The sequence below is a fragment of the Agelaius phoeniceus genome, chromosome 19, assembly GCF_051311805.1.
Source record: "Agelaius phoeniceus isolate bAgePho1 chromosome 19, bAgePho1.hap1, whole genome shotgun sequence".
NCBI classification, from domain to species: domain Eukaryota; kingdom Metazoa; phylum Chordata; class Aves; order Passeriformes; family Icteridae; genus Agelaius; species Agelaius phoeniceus.
In genome coordinates this window covers 3,039,651-3,055,604 of record NC_135283.1, presented here as the reverse complement: position 1 = coordinate 3,055,604, position 15,954 = coordinate 3,039,651, and the positions used below count along the sequence as shown (strand labels likewise).

At 41.7% G+C, this 15,954-nt stretch overlaps 2 protein-coding genes across 3 annotated transcripts in view; one reads left to right on the top strand and one right to left on the bottom strand.

Moving 5' to 3' along the window:
- TBCD (tubulin folding cofactor D) overlaps window positions 1-15,954 on the top strand; it is a 125,965-nt gene that overhangs the window by 18,247 nt on the left and 91,764 nt on the right. For both annotated transcript variants that reach the window (XM_054645190.2, XM_077188123.1), the window contains exons 10-14: window positions 1,986-2,118; window positions 4,182-4,333; window positions 5,262-5,322; window positions 5,878-5,952; window positions 9,299-9,393. In XM_054645190.2, the coding sequence (XP_054501165.2) occupies window positions 1,986-2,118; window positions 4,182-4,333; window positions 5,262-5,322; window positions 5,878-5,952; window positions 9,299-9,393 (516 nt within the window). The remainder of the gene's footprint in view (window positions 1-1,985; window positions 2,119-4,181; window positions 4,334-5,261; window positions 5,323-5,877; window positions 5,953-9,298; window positions 9,394-15,954) is intronic.
- ZNF750 (zinc finger protein 750) lies at window positions 12,606-15,144 on the bottom strand. Its single transcript, XM_054645191.2, has 2 exons — window positions 13,721-15,144; window positions 12,606-13,314 (listed from the first exon to the last, which is right to left on the bottom strand). Exons 1-2 carry the CDS (start codon window positions 15,142-15,144, stop codon window positions 12,606-12,608), a joined length of 2,133 nt encoding a protein of 710 aa, XP_054501166.2.

The following is a 15,954-nucleotide window of genomic DNA, read 5'->3' as shown; positions in this document are numbered from 1 at the left end:
TCCAAAACACTACAAAAGGCCTGGTCAGTTTTGTGCAGGTTATCCAAGTACCAGAAATGGGGTTTATGCCATTCACAGGAACCAAGTAGGGATATAAACTCACTTTAGAGTGTTTGTGATTTCACTCATGACATTATTTTGGCCCTGAAAAGAAGCTTTTTAGTTTTGGTGCTGGAAAGTGTCATTTTCCCAGTTCCTAAGGCTGAGATACAGACACTTCCTTAGAAAATGCCTGAGAGATGGGTATTGATGGAGATAAGATAGTGAAGACAAACAGCATGGAATGACACAGGTGCAAATCCTGGGAATGCCATTGCACAGGAACAGCAGAATCCACTGGGAGGCTGCCAGAGAAGCAGAAAAATGAACAGGCTGGGAAAATTACAGTGCAACAGAAAAGGACAGAATTTAGAAAATGCCACAGTACAACACAGTATGGAAGGAGCATATTGAGCTCACAGCATTAACCCTGCTGGTAAAATCAGAAACTTTGGCTCATGGCATAGAAAGAATAGTGAGTTATGAGTCTGGTAATAGGAGGAAAATCAGGGGCATATCAATGAGTGAATTTACCCTAGAAAATCTGGAATGGTCACAACTGAGAAGCAGCTATTCAGATGGGAACTGTTCAGGATAAGAAAATGTGAGAGACAAAAAATATCTAAGATTTTTAATTATAACAGATCTGAGGATGAAATAGAAAAAAAATAAGCAAATGTGAAAGCAAGATCCTGTTTGAAGTCACTTGTGACATAGAAGTTGAATTAAAAACAAACACTAGCCCTGGAGTAATTTACATGGGTCTGTAGATATTTCAGTGATTCAAGAGCTGGCAGGACTTGGAAGAGGCCTTTATTTATATATTCTTAATTTATTTTCTGTCTGTGAATGATGATGTTTCTGCAGCCTCTTCCTCCTAAACTATCAGTCTCTTGGGCTTTTAAAGCTGCAAAAAATCCAGGTTGCTGGAAGGTATTGAAGTATTAATAATCATCAGTGGCTTGTTGTCTGCATGGATTGTTTCATTTGTAACTTCAGTACATCAAGATGCATCACCACTCTTTTTAAAGACTTGAGCAGATTTGTAAGTCATGTCTTACAGTGTCTCAGACTTTGAAATAATTGCATTTTCTTTGATCTCTTTGTATTTTGAAAGCCCTGATATGAGGCTGGGGCAGGAGCTTGCAGAGGATTTGGCTGCTGTGGTTCCATCTGAGCAGTGCAGTTGAAGCCCAGTGGCTCTTTCAGAGCCTGAGTCATTAGTCTCTATTAGCTAATGGTCAACTTCTGAAGAATTCTTTTCACCCTAATGAAACTGCAAAAGGGCTTTTTTATTTGTAACAGCCATAACTTCCTTGTGAAAATTTTGAATCCTGGAACTTTGTCCTCATTAACCCAAGATTCTCTTTTCTCTGTGTTTTTTTTACTTGCTGGACAAATAACTTTGTTACCTTTGATGTGCCCAAATGAGAGGTTTTGTGGCTGATTGTTTACACATCCACAGTGTTTCTCATGTGTAAATGTTTCTGGACATCCATCATCATAAAAATTTCAGTGTCAGGATTTGGTGCTGCCTGAAAATACTAAATGAGGAAAGGGAAAGCTTTCAGTGTGCAGGAGATTTTCTGAGTAAAAGAATTGCATTTTCTAGCTTGTGGTTCTGTTAGATCACTGAAAATCCTTAGACCCTGAAAGACACTTGGATGTGCTGCTTCCAAAAAACAGAGACATAAACACTCAGAGAATGTAGATAATAATTTTCATAATCAAAACTAATCCTTAAAGCCATCTCCCCTATTTGGGCAGTGAAGGATAATGCAGCTGTTTGACCAATGTCATCTCCCACAAAGTAGGTAACGGGGCATTGGTGTTTCAGTGATGCCTTTAAAAACATAAATATCCCCAAAACCATTCAAAACTTTCAGATGTTCATACCCAGGTGTTTTGAAAAGCTGTTTTTCTGGTGTGTTTGTTTTCTTTTACAGCTGCTACTGTTCTGGAGTGTCTGGATAGCTGCAAGCTGTCAGAGAGCAATCAGATGGTTCTGCGCAAGCTGGGCATGAAACTGGTCCAGAGGCTTGGGCTGACATTTGTGAAACCAAAGGTAGCAAAGTGGAGGTCAGTTTAAAGCTGAAAAGTTAAAAAAAAAAAAAGGAAAATCCTTAAATAAAACCCACTACAAATTCATAAATCCATGCATTTGCCCCTCTTAACATTGCCTTAAAGACAAAGAAATCCCTGTGGGAATGAACATTATTCTTTATTTGCAGTATTTAGGAAAAGGAGGATTCTTCCACTGTGTTTAGTTTCCTGTATTTTTTTTTTCAATTTTGGTACATAAGTGAGTGCTGGGACAAGCCAAATCTGACTTTGCACGTTGCACAAGCAGAAGCCTGTTCCTATATAATGCATAACTCACTAAATATGGGAAGACCTTTGTTCCTGAAGCTGATTTAGTACAATTTTGTAAGAGTGAACATAACTTTTTCCATTACCTGGTCCTACCCTGATTCGATAGAAAGTTCACAGGGGAAAAGTGGTTTGCAATCCTGCTCTGGTTTTGCATATTAGTCAGGTTTTGGTGTCTGGTTTTACCTACTGCCAGAGGGCAAACTCTTTTTTAGATTTCTCGCACTGATATTTTAAAATTGCAGGCTCCCTTGGTGACTATTTTTATTGTATTTATTTTACTGGCTTTTGAGAACATCCTTAGGCATAGAAAATTCTTTTTAGGTGGAGAATGTACGTTGCCCCATGGCAAAAGTCAGTTTAGCATGTAAAGTCTATCTTTTGTAAGAATGCATCTACACCACGGGCTAAATATTCGAGTACAGCTTGGTCAGAAAGTACTAAGCTGGCTTTGAGATTTAAAAAGCAATTTTTAATAAGATGATTTTATTAATTTTTTAATATTTTTTTCATTTTTGGAGAGACTTTTGGGGCCTGGGAATTTTGTCTCTCTTTGTTGTTAGCAGTGGAAAATAGGTTATAGTGAAACAGGAAAGGGAGGGATAATGAAAAGGAACTATTTGAATAGTCTGGCTCTTCTCACCTTGGAAAACAGACAAGTGGGTCAGGAGCAAGGAGAATGGGATATTTCTCCCTTTCCTTTAAACAGTCACTGAATAACTGGAGAGCTGTACCAGGGAGGTGTAGGAGGTGACAGACAGACAGACATTGTGGCAGTGTGTCCCTGCAGCTGATGTTAAGTCAGAAATCACTGGAGCTGTGTTTGCTCACCCTGGCAGGTGAAGGAGGTGACAGACAGACAGACAGACATTGTGGCAGTGTGTCCCTGCTGCAGCTGATGTTAAATCAGAGATCACTGGAGCTGTGTTTGCTCACCCTGGGAGGTGAAGGAGGTGATAGACAGACAGACAGACAGACAGACATTGTGGCAGTGTGTCCCTGCTGCAGCTGGCAGTTAAATCAGAAATCACTGGAGCTGTGTTTGCTCACCCTGGGAGGTGAAGGAGGTGACAGACAGACAGACAGACAGAGTTGGTGGCAGTGTGTCCCTGCTGCAGCTGATGTTAAGTCAGAGATCACTGGAGCTGTGTTTGCTCACCCTGGGAGGTGAAGGAGGTGACAGACAGACAGACAGACATTGTGGCAGTGTGTCCCTGCTGCAGCTGATGTTAAATCAGAAATCACTGGAGCTGTGTTTGCTCACCCTGGCAGGTGAAGGAGGTGACAGACAGACAGACAGACAGACTTGGTGGCAGTGTGTCCCTGCTGCAGCTGATGTTAAATCAGAAATCACTGGAGCTGTGTTTGCTCACCCTGGGAGGTGAAGGAGGTGACAGACAGACAGACAGAGTTGGTGGCAGTGTGTCCCTGCTGCAGCTGGCAGTTAAATCAGAAATCACTGGAGCTGTGTTTGCTCACTCTGGGAGGTGAAGGAGGTGACAGACAGACAGACAGACATTGTGGCAGTGTGTCCCTGCTGATGATGTTAAATCAGAGATCACTGGAGCTGTGTTTGCTCACCCTGGCAGGTGAAGGAGGTGACAGACAGACAGACAGACAGACTTGGTGGCAGAGATCACTGGAGCTGTGTTTGCTCACCCTGGGAGGTGAAGGAAGTGACAGACAGACAGACAGACAGAGTTGGTGGCAGTGTGTCCCTGCTGCAGCTGGCAGTTAAATCAGAGATCACTGGAGCTGTGTTTGCTCTGCAGGTACCAGCGTGGCTGTCGCTCCCTGGCTGCCAACCTGCAGGCCCAGGGCTCTGCTGTGCAGAACCAGAAGAGAGAAGTTGCTGCTGCTGAAGCTGCTGATGATGATGATGATGAGGAATATGACATTCCAGCAGAGATTGAAAATGTTGTAGGTGTGTTAAAACTGGAGAGAAGTTGTTGCAATGCTGCTGTTGGATTATGCCTTTTTCTTTTAAATTTAAATTTTACATTTATATACAAATACAAAATTTATATACAAATGCATACTATATAAACCTCTATTAAACTTTAAAAATTCTTTACAAATCCATTTCTCACATGCTGCAAATTAAACATACATTGGAAAACAATCTGATTTGGACTAAAAAAGTAATGTGGTGTCTGTGCTAGTGTGAACAGCTGGAAAGAGTCTAAAACTTCAGTCTTTGCAGCTGAATAAAATAGATGGTATTTTGTCAAATGGGTTGGATTTCAGCCTCTCAATCAGAAACTCAGTAGTGGAGTATTTGTAGTGGAATTGGCCATGGAGGTATAAACACACTGAAATATATTTTACCAATTTTATCCAGTTATATAAAAGAGATGCCCTGAGCCTTTTACAAATGAATTACAATTTATAATGACACACACAACAAAAAATGTGTCACATGAAAGCTGAAGAATTATGGTTTAATTTTTAGACTGTGGTAGTATCAAAGGAACAGCATTTGTTTGTTAATAGGCAGTTGTACAGCATGTCCTCTGCTAGCTGGCTGGTGGATATTCTGTAAATAAATAGGCAAAAATTGCATCAGAAGACTTTTATAACTGAATAATCTAATGAACCTCTGCAAAAAGCACCATGGCCTCCATTTTGAATTTTTTACAGCACTTAAAATTTCAATCCTTTTCCATAAAACATTTTGACATATTTCTTGGCTTTTAATTTCAAGCCATACTTATGTGACAAATAGAATAAATCTAGATACAAAGATTTTTATACAACGAGGCAAATGAAATTTGAACATCTTAAGAAAATTTTCTGTTGTTAAATAAGAATAATCTGTTATTTTTGTTTTTTTAAAATCAAATTATTTGCAGAGCAATTGTTGGTTGGCCTGAAAGACAAAGACACCATTGTCAGGTGGTCTGCAGCCAAAGGGTGAGTTTGTTCTGGTGACTGTAAGCAATGAATATGAACAATATATAACATGTAAACAATATATTTCTGTCTTGTTTACAGCTTAGCTTAACCAGTATAGAAATGTAGTGTAATCCATGACTGATAATTTGGGTATATTGCCAATTTTGCTGTTACTGCAAATGGCTTTAGCACAGCCTGTGGTGGGTGGGTGCACAGACACGTTTGTCTCTTCTGCTGATGAAAACTCAGGTCAGTTTTTAGGGAATTTCAGGTGGGTTTGGAGGTTTGGAAATAGATGTTCTGGGTAAGATAAGATTTGAAGGGTGCAAAGAAACATTTCTTCAAAATGCTTTTTTTCTCTTTCTCTTTTAAAATGCATTTCTGTGGAGGGTTCACTGCTGTGTAGATTTTTTTAAAGTTTGAGATTGTTGTTTAAGGGTATCAGTCTTAGGGCAGTGGGGTGGCATCCTGAAGTCAGGAAGATTCCAGTAACTAATTTTTTTCTTGTAATTTACCAATCAAATGTAGTACTAATGATCCATTGTATGCTTCTTTCTTTTTCTTCTTCTGTAGAATTGGTAGAATAACTGGAAGACTTCCAAAAGAATTAGCAGATGATGTGATTGGGTCTCTGTTGGACTGTTTTAGGTAAAAATCTTATTTCACACTTTACACACATCTGAAACATGTCTGCTTGTGCAACAGGGGGACATCAGTTAGGAAGCAAGGTCTAAAAATCTGTGAATTTTCTTGCTGTCCTTCTCTCAGATTTCAAAATCTTTGAAGGCACAGATGGGCTAAGGGTATTCAATAAAGAAATTATTTCTGGTCCCTCCTCATGACCCCATATTAAGGTAGTGTGCAGGCACTGAAGTTAATTTTAGGAAAAATTTTAAAAATGCCCATTAACTTGCTACTTTAGAGATTCCTGGTGTGCTCAAGCTCATGTCTTGAGTTTAGTGTCCATCCTCAGAAACCCAGCAGAGCTGGAAATGATGTTCTGAGCTTCACCAGAGGTGAGAAACAATCTCTGTGTGAGGGGAGGCTGAAACATGTAGGGAGAGTGAGGAATAAAAGGGTATAATAGAGATTTATGCACTTGGGAATGGTGTGGATGTGGTTGCCTCTAGGTTTTGTGTTCCTAGAAGCAAACTCAAGCATCAGGTGGCAGGTTTGGAATAAAGACAGAGTGATGTTATTTAGTTTTTACAGTTAAACTGTAAAAAATTCTTGCCGTAGGACCTTGTGGATACTGAGAATATTTCCCTGAACAAAAAGTGTGCAGCTTGTCTTCAAGCTTCTCCATGATCTGCCAGAGTTTGGAAGTGTTTTGGAGAGTGAATGTGCTGGTTTTAGACTCTGGCTAAGGGATCTGCCCTTGGCTGTGTCAGAGAGGATTTGGGGCCAGTGGAAACTCTGGTTGGGGCACCCAGAGCTGTGGGATGCTCTTTTGGTGCACTTTAGTGTTGGATGTCATGGCTTTGCATTCCTGTAGAGCATGTAAAGTCATTAAAGAAAAAAATTAAACAAGTATCATGTGCTTTTGTTTAATACCAAATTGCTCATCACAGCTGCATTGAGTACCTGAAATCTAAACGAGTGGTTTAGGGCATATAAAAAACAAAAATAACAAAAAGAGTTTCTTTATTGGTAAGAAATGCTGGTCAGGAGCAGTTTGTCACTCAGATGTTCCCAGTTTTAAAAAGCATTTTCACATTGGCTGTGAGTACAAATAAAGGATGCCAGCTCAAAGGATAACACATTAGAAAAAAAGAAGGTATAAAGTCTGAAAGACTTGCAAGGAAAGTATCCACTTAGATGATCCCTCACTGTGTTACTGTGATTAATTTAAGAGGTGCTGCTGATCTCAATTATCCCTGGAGCTTCAAAGACCTGTGCTCACTGTGTTTTCTTTCCTTGTTTTTCAAGTCATAGGGATGAGTAATTCAACTAGCAATTGAGTGACCTGCTTTCTTCAGAAACACCTGGGAACAAATGTAGGCAAGGACAGAGAGAGGCTCTCTTGGAGTCTTTGCACTAAATATCTCTTGACCAAAACAGGAATAAAGCAGTTGCTCGTCAGAAGCACTCTGTTGTACTTGTTGGGATAAGAGGAAAGGATTTGTTCTATGTACACATATCAAAAGACAAAAGTCAGGGAAGAAATGAGTGATGATTTTTCCCAGTGTAGTGAGATTGTCAGCACAGTTCCACTGGGGTATGAGCCTTGTGTTGTTCAACATACACATAAAGAATCTGGAAAAAAGGGGAATGAGGGGCTGAGGAAACCAGCTGATATTCAAAGTTGATTTAATGTAGTGAGAGCTGAAAGTGGCAGGAAGGAAAGTGTTACAGAAGCCCAGGTGAGGTACTATGACAGTAAATGTCATGTAAAACATCATGTCTAATGCATGCAAACTGATGTACTTGGGGCAAAATGCTGCTCACTGTCAAAGCCCTGGAAGCCACTGATCTGTCAGAGTGTGTCAGGGGAGCACTCAGCAGCTGGCAGGGAAAACAAGAGAAATGTTGGAAATGATGAGGAAAGGAAGAGATGAAACGAAATCACTGAGAAGTGGTTTAACTGATGGGGTGTTTTACAGGTGGGAAGGGGAAGTGGAGGGGTGGGATTTGCTGGATCTCCACTGTAAATAGGCCAGAAGGAGGGAGAGGAGAGGCTGTTTACCATTCACTCTCCCTGGTGCCAGAGCAGGGGAGCAGCAGGAAGTGCATTTCCACACAGCTGTAATTAACCAGTGGAAGTCATTGCCACGGGATGTTATGGGAGCCAAAAGTGTAAAGGGAGTTCAAAAAGGGATTATCCAAATTAATGGAAGAGAGTCCCTTCAGAGGTTATTAAATAATGAATCTGGCTCCAGCCTCTGGTTGAGCTGTCTCTGTGCTGCTGCTTGCCAAAGCCAGGGGGGCAAGAAGGGGATGGGGGTCCTGCTTTTCTTTGGTGAGCACCTGCTCTCAGAGCTGCAATTCAGAGATGGTGTTGGGAGAGATGAAGCTTGGATCTGACCTAGCCTGGCTGTCCAGTGTTTTCTTCTCAGATTCCTACTCCCAGTGTAATACAGAATGAACTCTGCTCAGATTTAATCCTGCAGCATGCCACCTTTCCTCTTTTCACTCCATTATTTACTATTTGGGGTTTTCTTCTCAGATTCCTACTCCTAGTGTAATACAGAATGAACTCTGTTCAGATGTAATCCTGCAGCATGCCACCTTTCCTCTTTTCACTCCATTATTTACTATTTGGAATCTTAGATTCCTATTCCTAGTGTAATACAGGATGAATTCTGATTGAATCCTGCAGCATGCCACCTTTCCTCTTTTCACTCCATTATTTACTATTTGGAATCCTCTCAGATTCCTACTCCTAGTGTAATACAGGATAAATTCTGATTGAATCCTGCAGCTTGCCACCTTTCCTCTTTTCACTCCATTATCTGCCAGCCCACTATTAATTATTTACCATTTGGGGTTTTTTGCTGTGTTCACTGCAAGTTTCTCTCGTTGATGTTTTCTAAAGGTGGATAAAACCCCCTATTTGCTTACTTCATAAACTTTTGTAATGGGTTTGCTGGGAATTGCCATTTGAACCTCTTGTGCAAGTTAAGGGCTGCATTTGGCACTAAACTCATCAATTATTTTGGGTATGTTCTGTAAATCTTTTGCCCATTTACTAGGAAGTTGTTTTCCTTTTTTCTATGAGTTTCAGGTATTGAATCTTCTGTATTGAGTTACATTTATGAGTCAAAAATGAGGTTTTTGAGTATTTAGTCATATTTATAGCACTGTTTATGTTGCATAAATGGGAAGGAAAACATTTAACTTGTCATTCTTCTATTTTACAAGTCCAGTGGCAGCAATAACACAATAAGAACATGCTGGTTTGGATTGGGAGTCTTTTAAAATGTTAAGAATTCACCATAAGAAATGAAATGCTGAGAGGAAGGGCCAGTTTGGACCAAACTTGTTCTGGCTTTAGTTTCCAGGAAACAGACACGGCGTGGCACGGGGGGTGCCTGGCCCTGGCTGAGCTGGGCAGGAGAGGATTGCTGCTCCCTTCCCGGATCCCAGATGGTGAGTTGGACCTGCTTACTGTAAGTTCATGGAATAATTCATATTGTTAGGCACCAAATGTGTGGCAATAGACTGGGATTTGCTGATGTGTGAGTGCTGGGTGATGACTGAACCACTGAGTTCTACAGTAAAACATTTGCCCATGGGGATATTTAAGTACTTCTGTCTAAAGCATTGGCTTGGGTGTGCCTTTTTTTATACTTAATAAATATTTCTTTCCAAAATGGAATTAATTTCTTGGGGTTTTCTTCTTTCTTCTTCCCTCCCATGTTTCTTTGTACACTTGTATAAAACAATTCTGCTTGTCTCCATATTGTGTCAGTGTCATTATTTAAGCAGAATATATTAAATAATTGATGACTAACTTGCTCTTTAAAGCCAGTAGCTTCTGCAGTTTGTTTATGGTTAAATTTCAAAGGCCAGTTTAATGTAATTTATACATGAAATGTTTATGTTTTAAATGGGTTTTTGAAATAGCAGGATGGAAAGAAAAAGAACAGGGCAGAGGAATTGTTTCTTTGTGTGTTCTGTAGTTTTCAACATACATTGAATTACAGAGATATTAATGTAATTTTGGTCAATGCCATACACAGTGGGAATGACAAAAGCAGAGTGTAGCAGTTGACATCCACCCTTGGGTGCTTTTACAGCAGTGGCTTGTTCTAGATGATTCTTTGGGTCCTGTCTGGTGCTTCTGTGTTGAACAGAGAAATTAAACACTAAATTTAAAAAATATTTCGAAGCTGGTGTTTCATACTAGTAAGTCAGGGTACTAAATCTGTTCTAGTTTGAAGATGTGCTGTAAAATGTGGCATTTAGTACAGTTTATTACTCTGTCTCCCTGGAAGGAGTTCATGTCCATTCTAGCATGTGGTGCATGTGAGAAAGTTTGTGCAGGGAGCCTTCAGTTGGTTTCCCTTTTTTCATTACTTTTGCCCTTCCATGATAAAGGTGGAACAGTTAAAAACCTTCCAGTTTACAGCTGGGGAATCCTGAAAGGGAAATCCTCCAAAGGTAAATCTGTACTTCAGTTCTGACAAAACCAGAACTGTCCACCTCTGCCAGGGATTCTGGATAACCTCATGACAGATTTTTATTTAATTTGAAGGACGCAGATCAGATCAGCACTGGAGCTGGCTTTTATAAATAATATTTGTATGGAGATGGGGGAGAATAAATCCTTGAATTCTATGGAAGAAACACCAAAAAGTCTTTTTTCGTTCACTTTAAAGAAATTCAAATTACCAGATAAAGAGATGCATGAGATATTTTTTTCAAATTGTGGATAATAATAACTGAAGCTTTCTGCTTTCAGAAATGAGTGAGGCACAGAGCTTAAAGTAGTGTGAAGAGTGGCAGTGGTGACACATGACTCTGTAATTTCATGTTTGGAAATTAGGGATTTAGCAGCATCTGACCCTAAGGTTGAAGCTTTAATCTTGGACTGGGAAGCACATGCTGATGTACAGCTCAGTACCTCACACTGACTTATGCCCTGCTGCTGCCATTTCAGTTAATTGGGCTTCTTCTGTTACTTCATTGCCTTTTTTCAAACTCACATTGATACTTTTGCCTTTTGATAATGTGAGAGAAGCTTTTCTCTATGAAGGATTAAATTCAAGATCGGTCTATCTCTTTTAGTTTCTTACCTCAGAAACTGAAGTTCTGTCATTTACTGTTTAATTTCTAAACTTGTTACAATGCTCTGAGTTGTTGGCTCAAAGCAGCACAGCACAAAACATGAGTTAAAAAAAATTCTGGGAATTCTGCATTATGTTGAATGCAGCTCCACTTCCTTGAGTAGGTTTACAGCTATTAGTGATGTTCAGGCAAGTGAGAATGCCTCTAACCTGAGTAATGATCAGTGAGAAATATATACCTGTGGTTTATGGGAATAATGCTTGTTCTGGGTTTGTTCTCCTTACACTCTGCAAATTTACACAGGGATCAGCCTTATTTTAGTTGAACTTTTGCAGCAGTTTGGAGTTTGCACAAGCTGGACAGCAGCTTTAAGGCAGAGGGAATTCTGAGCCTCATTGTTTGGAATTAAAAGCAAGGGTGAATTAACCTGTGTAGTGAATTTCCATCACTGAAGAAAGCTTCTTTTGTTTGGAATTGATTTGATCCCAAAATTCTGCTTGCCAACTAAAAATTTTACTAGCAACTTCTTGCTAGCTGTTCTTCCATACAGATAGTGTAGTAAATGTATTTGTGTTCATGAATGACTTTCCATATATTGTAAGTACAGATCACAAGATTTATTTGAAAAATTGCCAGTTTATATACACAGATATAGAAGTAGGAAATAGTTTTATGGCTGTATGTAGAAGGACACAGAAACTGATAGTGAATGATAACACATGCACTGAAACAAGACCTTCACCAGGAGAGTTTGCCTCAGATGAAATAAATTATATAAATAACTTTTTAGGCCTGGAGTTTGAAGGCTGCCCAGTGTCTGTCTAACATCAGCAAAGCAGGCACCTGGATTGCTTAGTTCTTCATATTTTCAGTGTTGTTTTCAAAGCCATTTACTTAAAGTTGAACATAAACTGCATTTGTTAAACCTGTGCAGGCTTTCTTTGGTTTGACTTGAATCTTGGTCTCAGTCAGTGTGAGAAGAGGTCGCTTACACAGGGTTTGGGGCAGTTCATTTCAAGTGGCCTCTGCCTCTGAGTAAATAAATTTGGGCTGTTGCTCTCTCTTAGGGCAGAATGGCAAAGTGCATCCATACACAGAGCAGTTTTTACAGTATATTCTAAAAAGCCAGTTTTAATCTTAAGCTTGTTTAAGCAATGACATAAAAAGGTTTTCAAAGGAAAAAAAAAGACCCAAAACCCCCCTTATTAGATGAAGTTAAGGCTGGAAAAAGACTATGACAGTATGTTATTGAGCAATATTGTTTCTAGAGCTTAAATGTCTTTTAAGAAAAGAAGTTGTAAAAGTTATTTTACATCATACAATTGCAAAAACCCCTTGACGATTCATCTGATTTACTTTGGCTTTAGGAACGAATGCAAAAATTCACTCATCAAAACCTGAGCTTGTACAAGGCAAAGTTCAATTACTTAAAAATATTAATATAAAATTATGAACATTATTTACAATGGAGAGATTGAATGTATCTTGTCATGGGCCAAGCCCAACGAATGAGGGTTTGTAGAAATTTCACGATGACGCTGGTAACCAGAAACTCACTGAAAGGAGGAGAATTAGGACACTCTTGTTCTCTTCCTTAAAGTGAAGACTCTGCTGCAGTCATTGGGCCTGACCCTCTTAGCACCTTGCTGGGATTTCGTGGATTCTTTTTGGTTTGTCCTTTTTTGTCCTTTCCCCTTTGGGTTGCCCTGAGCATCCTGAGCGTCGGCGGCGGGCTCGGCGGGCGCGCCGTGCCCGTCCTGCGCGCCGTGCCCGTCGCCGTCCAGCCGCGCCGTGCCGGGGCTGTAGGCAGCCAGCTGGCACAGAGCCACAGCTGCTGTCTGCTTCTGCTCATCACAGCTCTCCATGAGCCCCAAGTCTGCAGCCTCACCACGCTGGGCTGCCAAAGGTTTGTCGCAGGCACTGCTGCTGGGGGTCTTGGGGACGCAGGGCTCCGCTCCGGAGCTCTCCTTCTCGGCGCTCGGAGGAGCGGCGGCGGCGCTGTCGTGGGATGGGCTGTGGAAGGATGTTTTCAGGCTGGATGTGTTACAGGAATCCTTCACTGAGAGGTTCAGGGGCATGTCCTGCATTTCCAGGAAGCTCTGCCTGTCTGTTTTGGATGGGGTTTTGTACATGTGCTCATGAGTAGGTCCTGTGCTTGTGTCAGGCTTTTTTGAAAGATTGAGGGGGCCTATCCCTGTGTCTTCCTCGGGGTTGGACAGGGAGCCCACGTTGTTCTGGCCATCGGTCTGTGTGTGTGAGTCTTCATCAGTGACATTGATGCTGGAAGAAACAAGGAGAAAAGAGAATTCACTATCAATTGCTCTTTTAAACTGAGGCTGAGGAAGTGGGCAGGAAGAGGAAAAACTCTAGATTTCTAGGCTAGAAGTCCAACAATTCTGTTGTTTCCCCTTTAAATCCCCAAATACCTTTCACCATACCCATCACTGTAATGGAAGTAATTCCCTGAAATACTCAAACCCATTGGAAGTACAAAAACAAGGTGGAAATTCCTGGTACATTTAAGGAGAATGAAGAGTCTGCTCACTGTAGCACCTGTGTGCTTTGCACAGTTAGTACAGAACAGATTAACTCACTGCTGTAAATCTAAATATAAACAAGCATTGCATGAAATGTGCCCATCTGTCTTTGTGTAAACCTGACAAGAATTTGCACAGTGTTATTTTACCTGTTAGGTGAATCCCCTCTCTCCTGCTGTGCCTGCACTCCTTGAAGGGAAGGCGCTTGGTCCGTGCTTTTTCTCACAGGTCTGAAGGCTGTGAAGTTTTCTTCTGATTGGTCATACTTGCCCAGGGATGTGGATGATGACTTGTTGGAGAGGTCAAACAAACCCTCACACGTGTGGCTTGTCTGGGTGAAGTTGGTGGGGCTGGGTCTGCCAGGGGAGCCTGTTGCTGCACTTCCTGCAAGAGGGCTCATTTTGGCATTCTCTCTTTCATTTTGGTCATCCTTAGAGTTACCTTTGGCATGCAATAATGTCATTTCTTTTTCATAATCTGCTTGTTTTTTATGTGAGCTTAGAGGGTATTGTTGGGACGGGCTTAAAGAAGCTGGGTACAGCAAGGTGGTTTCTTCCATCAGATGAGAGTTTTGATCCCTGTTAATACCAGCTACATGTGAAAATCTGTAAAATGGAGGATCTGTTGGCCTACAAAATCCATATGGTATTGGTGGAGTGGAGTGGTACTGTTGGAACAATCGATAGTGTTCATATGCTGATGGATTTAGGGGTTTTGGAAGTGGCCCAGGGTGGGGAAGAAAATGTCTTTGATCTTGTGTTCCATAGACAGAGAGAGCAGAGCTTTCACACTCTGAGCTACCTGGGAGCAGGTAAGGTGTGTAGATAGCAAGCCGGTGCTCATAGAAATGGGGTGAGTACTCAGGAATCATTGGTTGCATGTAGGGTGAAATGGAGCCAAAGCCTTTGGTGGGAGCAACTTTGTGTGGGAATTCTGGGAGGAAAGAACCTGCCTTCCACGGGTGAGCTGGTGCGTGAAACGCAGACTTGGTGTGAAAAGGAGAACTTTTGTTAGAGAGGGAGAGGATTTCAGATGCCTCAGTGATTTCTGGGCCTTTGCTGTCTCGGTGTTCTCCGACGGGAACAAAGGCTGAGGGCCTGACCATGCCCTCCATCAGGGGCTGCACGCTGATGGCGCCTTCTGCTGCAGAGCTGGCAGGGCTTAATTCCTTCGGAATCGCAGGTTTCTGTCCTTGAATTGCAGTGTTTGTGGCCTGGTTTTGTAACTCAACGTTTTCCTTGGCATCTTCTTTTGTAAAGGGATATTGAGGCTTTGAATCGAGGCTTGACAGTCCATTTGTGACAGATTTAGAAGAGGTTGGTTTGACGGCAGATTCCAGCTGGTTGATCTGTTTGGGCTCCAGGGAACTGCCCTTTGGACACTTGATGACACGATCCTGCTCTGACACCAAAGTGATGGAGTTCTTGCAGAGGCCATACTTCATGTGGTTAAAGAGATGGGATTTCTCATTGCAAGTGAAGGGGCACTGGAAGCACTTGTACTTGAATGGCTTTCCCGGTGGTCTTGGGATGTAATGAGGCTTCTTGGGTTTACGTTCTTTGAGGAGACTCATTCTTTTTTCTGCTTTAAACAATTAAATGTAATGGTTCTTTATAAAAACTTTCTTGTGGTTGGCTTCCCTCGGTTGTAGCCTCGTGATGTTTCCGGTTTTTCAGGTTTCTAGAATCCTTCTTCCCAGGTGAGGAGAAGCAGCCAGCTCCTGTGGTGTCTCAGGGAAAAGGGCGCCGGAAAACAAGGCTTTTGCCACTGGTAGTGCAGGAACTGAAACACAAAGTTTAAAATGAGCTTTAGTGGAACATTGGAACTAAACACAAAGTAGTGCCTTGCCTTAAGAGCATTCCCCCTCATACTGCATATGTTGTGTTATTTGGGTTTTTTAAAACAATACAAAAGCTGGATGTCAGGCTGGAGGTAGATGGGCATTGACCTTTGGCATCCTCCCGCGCCCAAACACAGTCACACAAGTGGCCTAATTTCCAGCAGCAGCACTTGTCACCTGCCTGCGCTGCCGGCTCGGGGGAGTTCTCTTTGAAAGCTGGAGGAACATTCATTGAGAAGATGAAAGTAGAAATCCAGGTGGAGCTGTTGAGAGAGGAGTGGAGTGGGTGGGATGGGAAGAGGCAGGTCCCAGCAGGGGCTGGATGTGGGGCGAGCCTGTTGGGCCGGTCCGGGAGAGCGAGGAGGGAATTTCCTGCTGTGGTGACACAAGGGTGGGGTGCATGGGTCGCTCTTGGGCGGCTGACTGGGCTCTTTCTGAGACTGACCAGCCCCTCTCTTCGCTGCTGTGGCGTTTCCCAACAGCCCAATCTCAGTGGATACCTCAAAAGTGCCCAATCTCTCGAAGGATAAAACCACACCGATT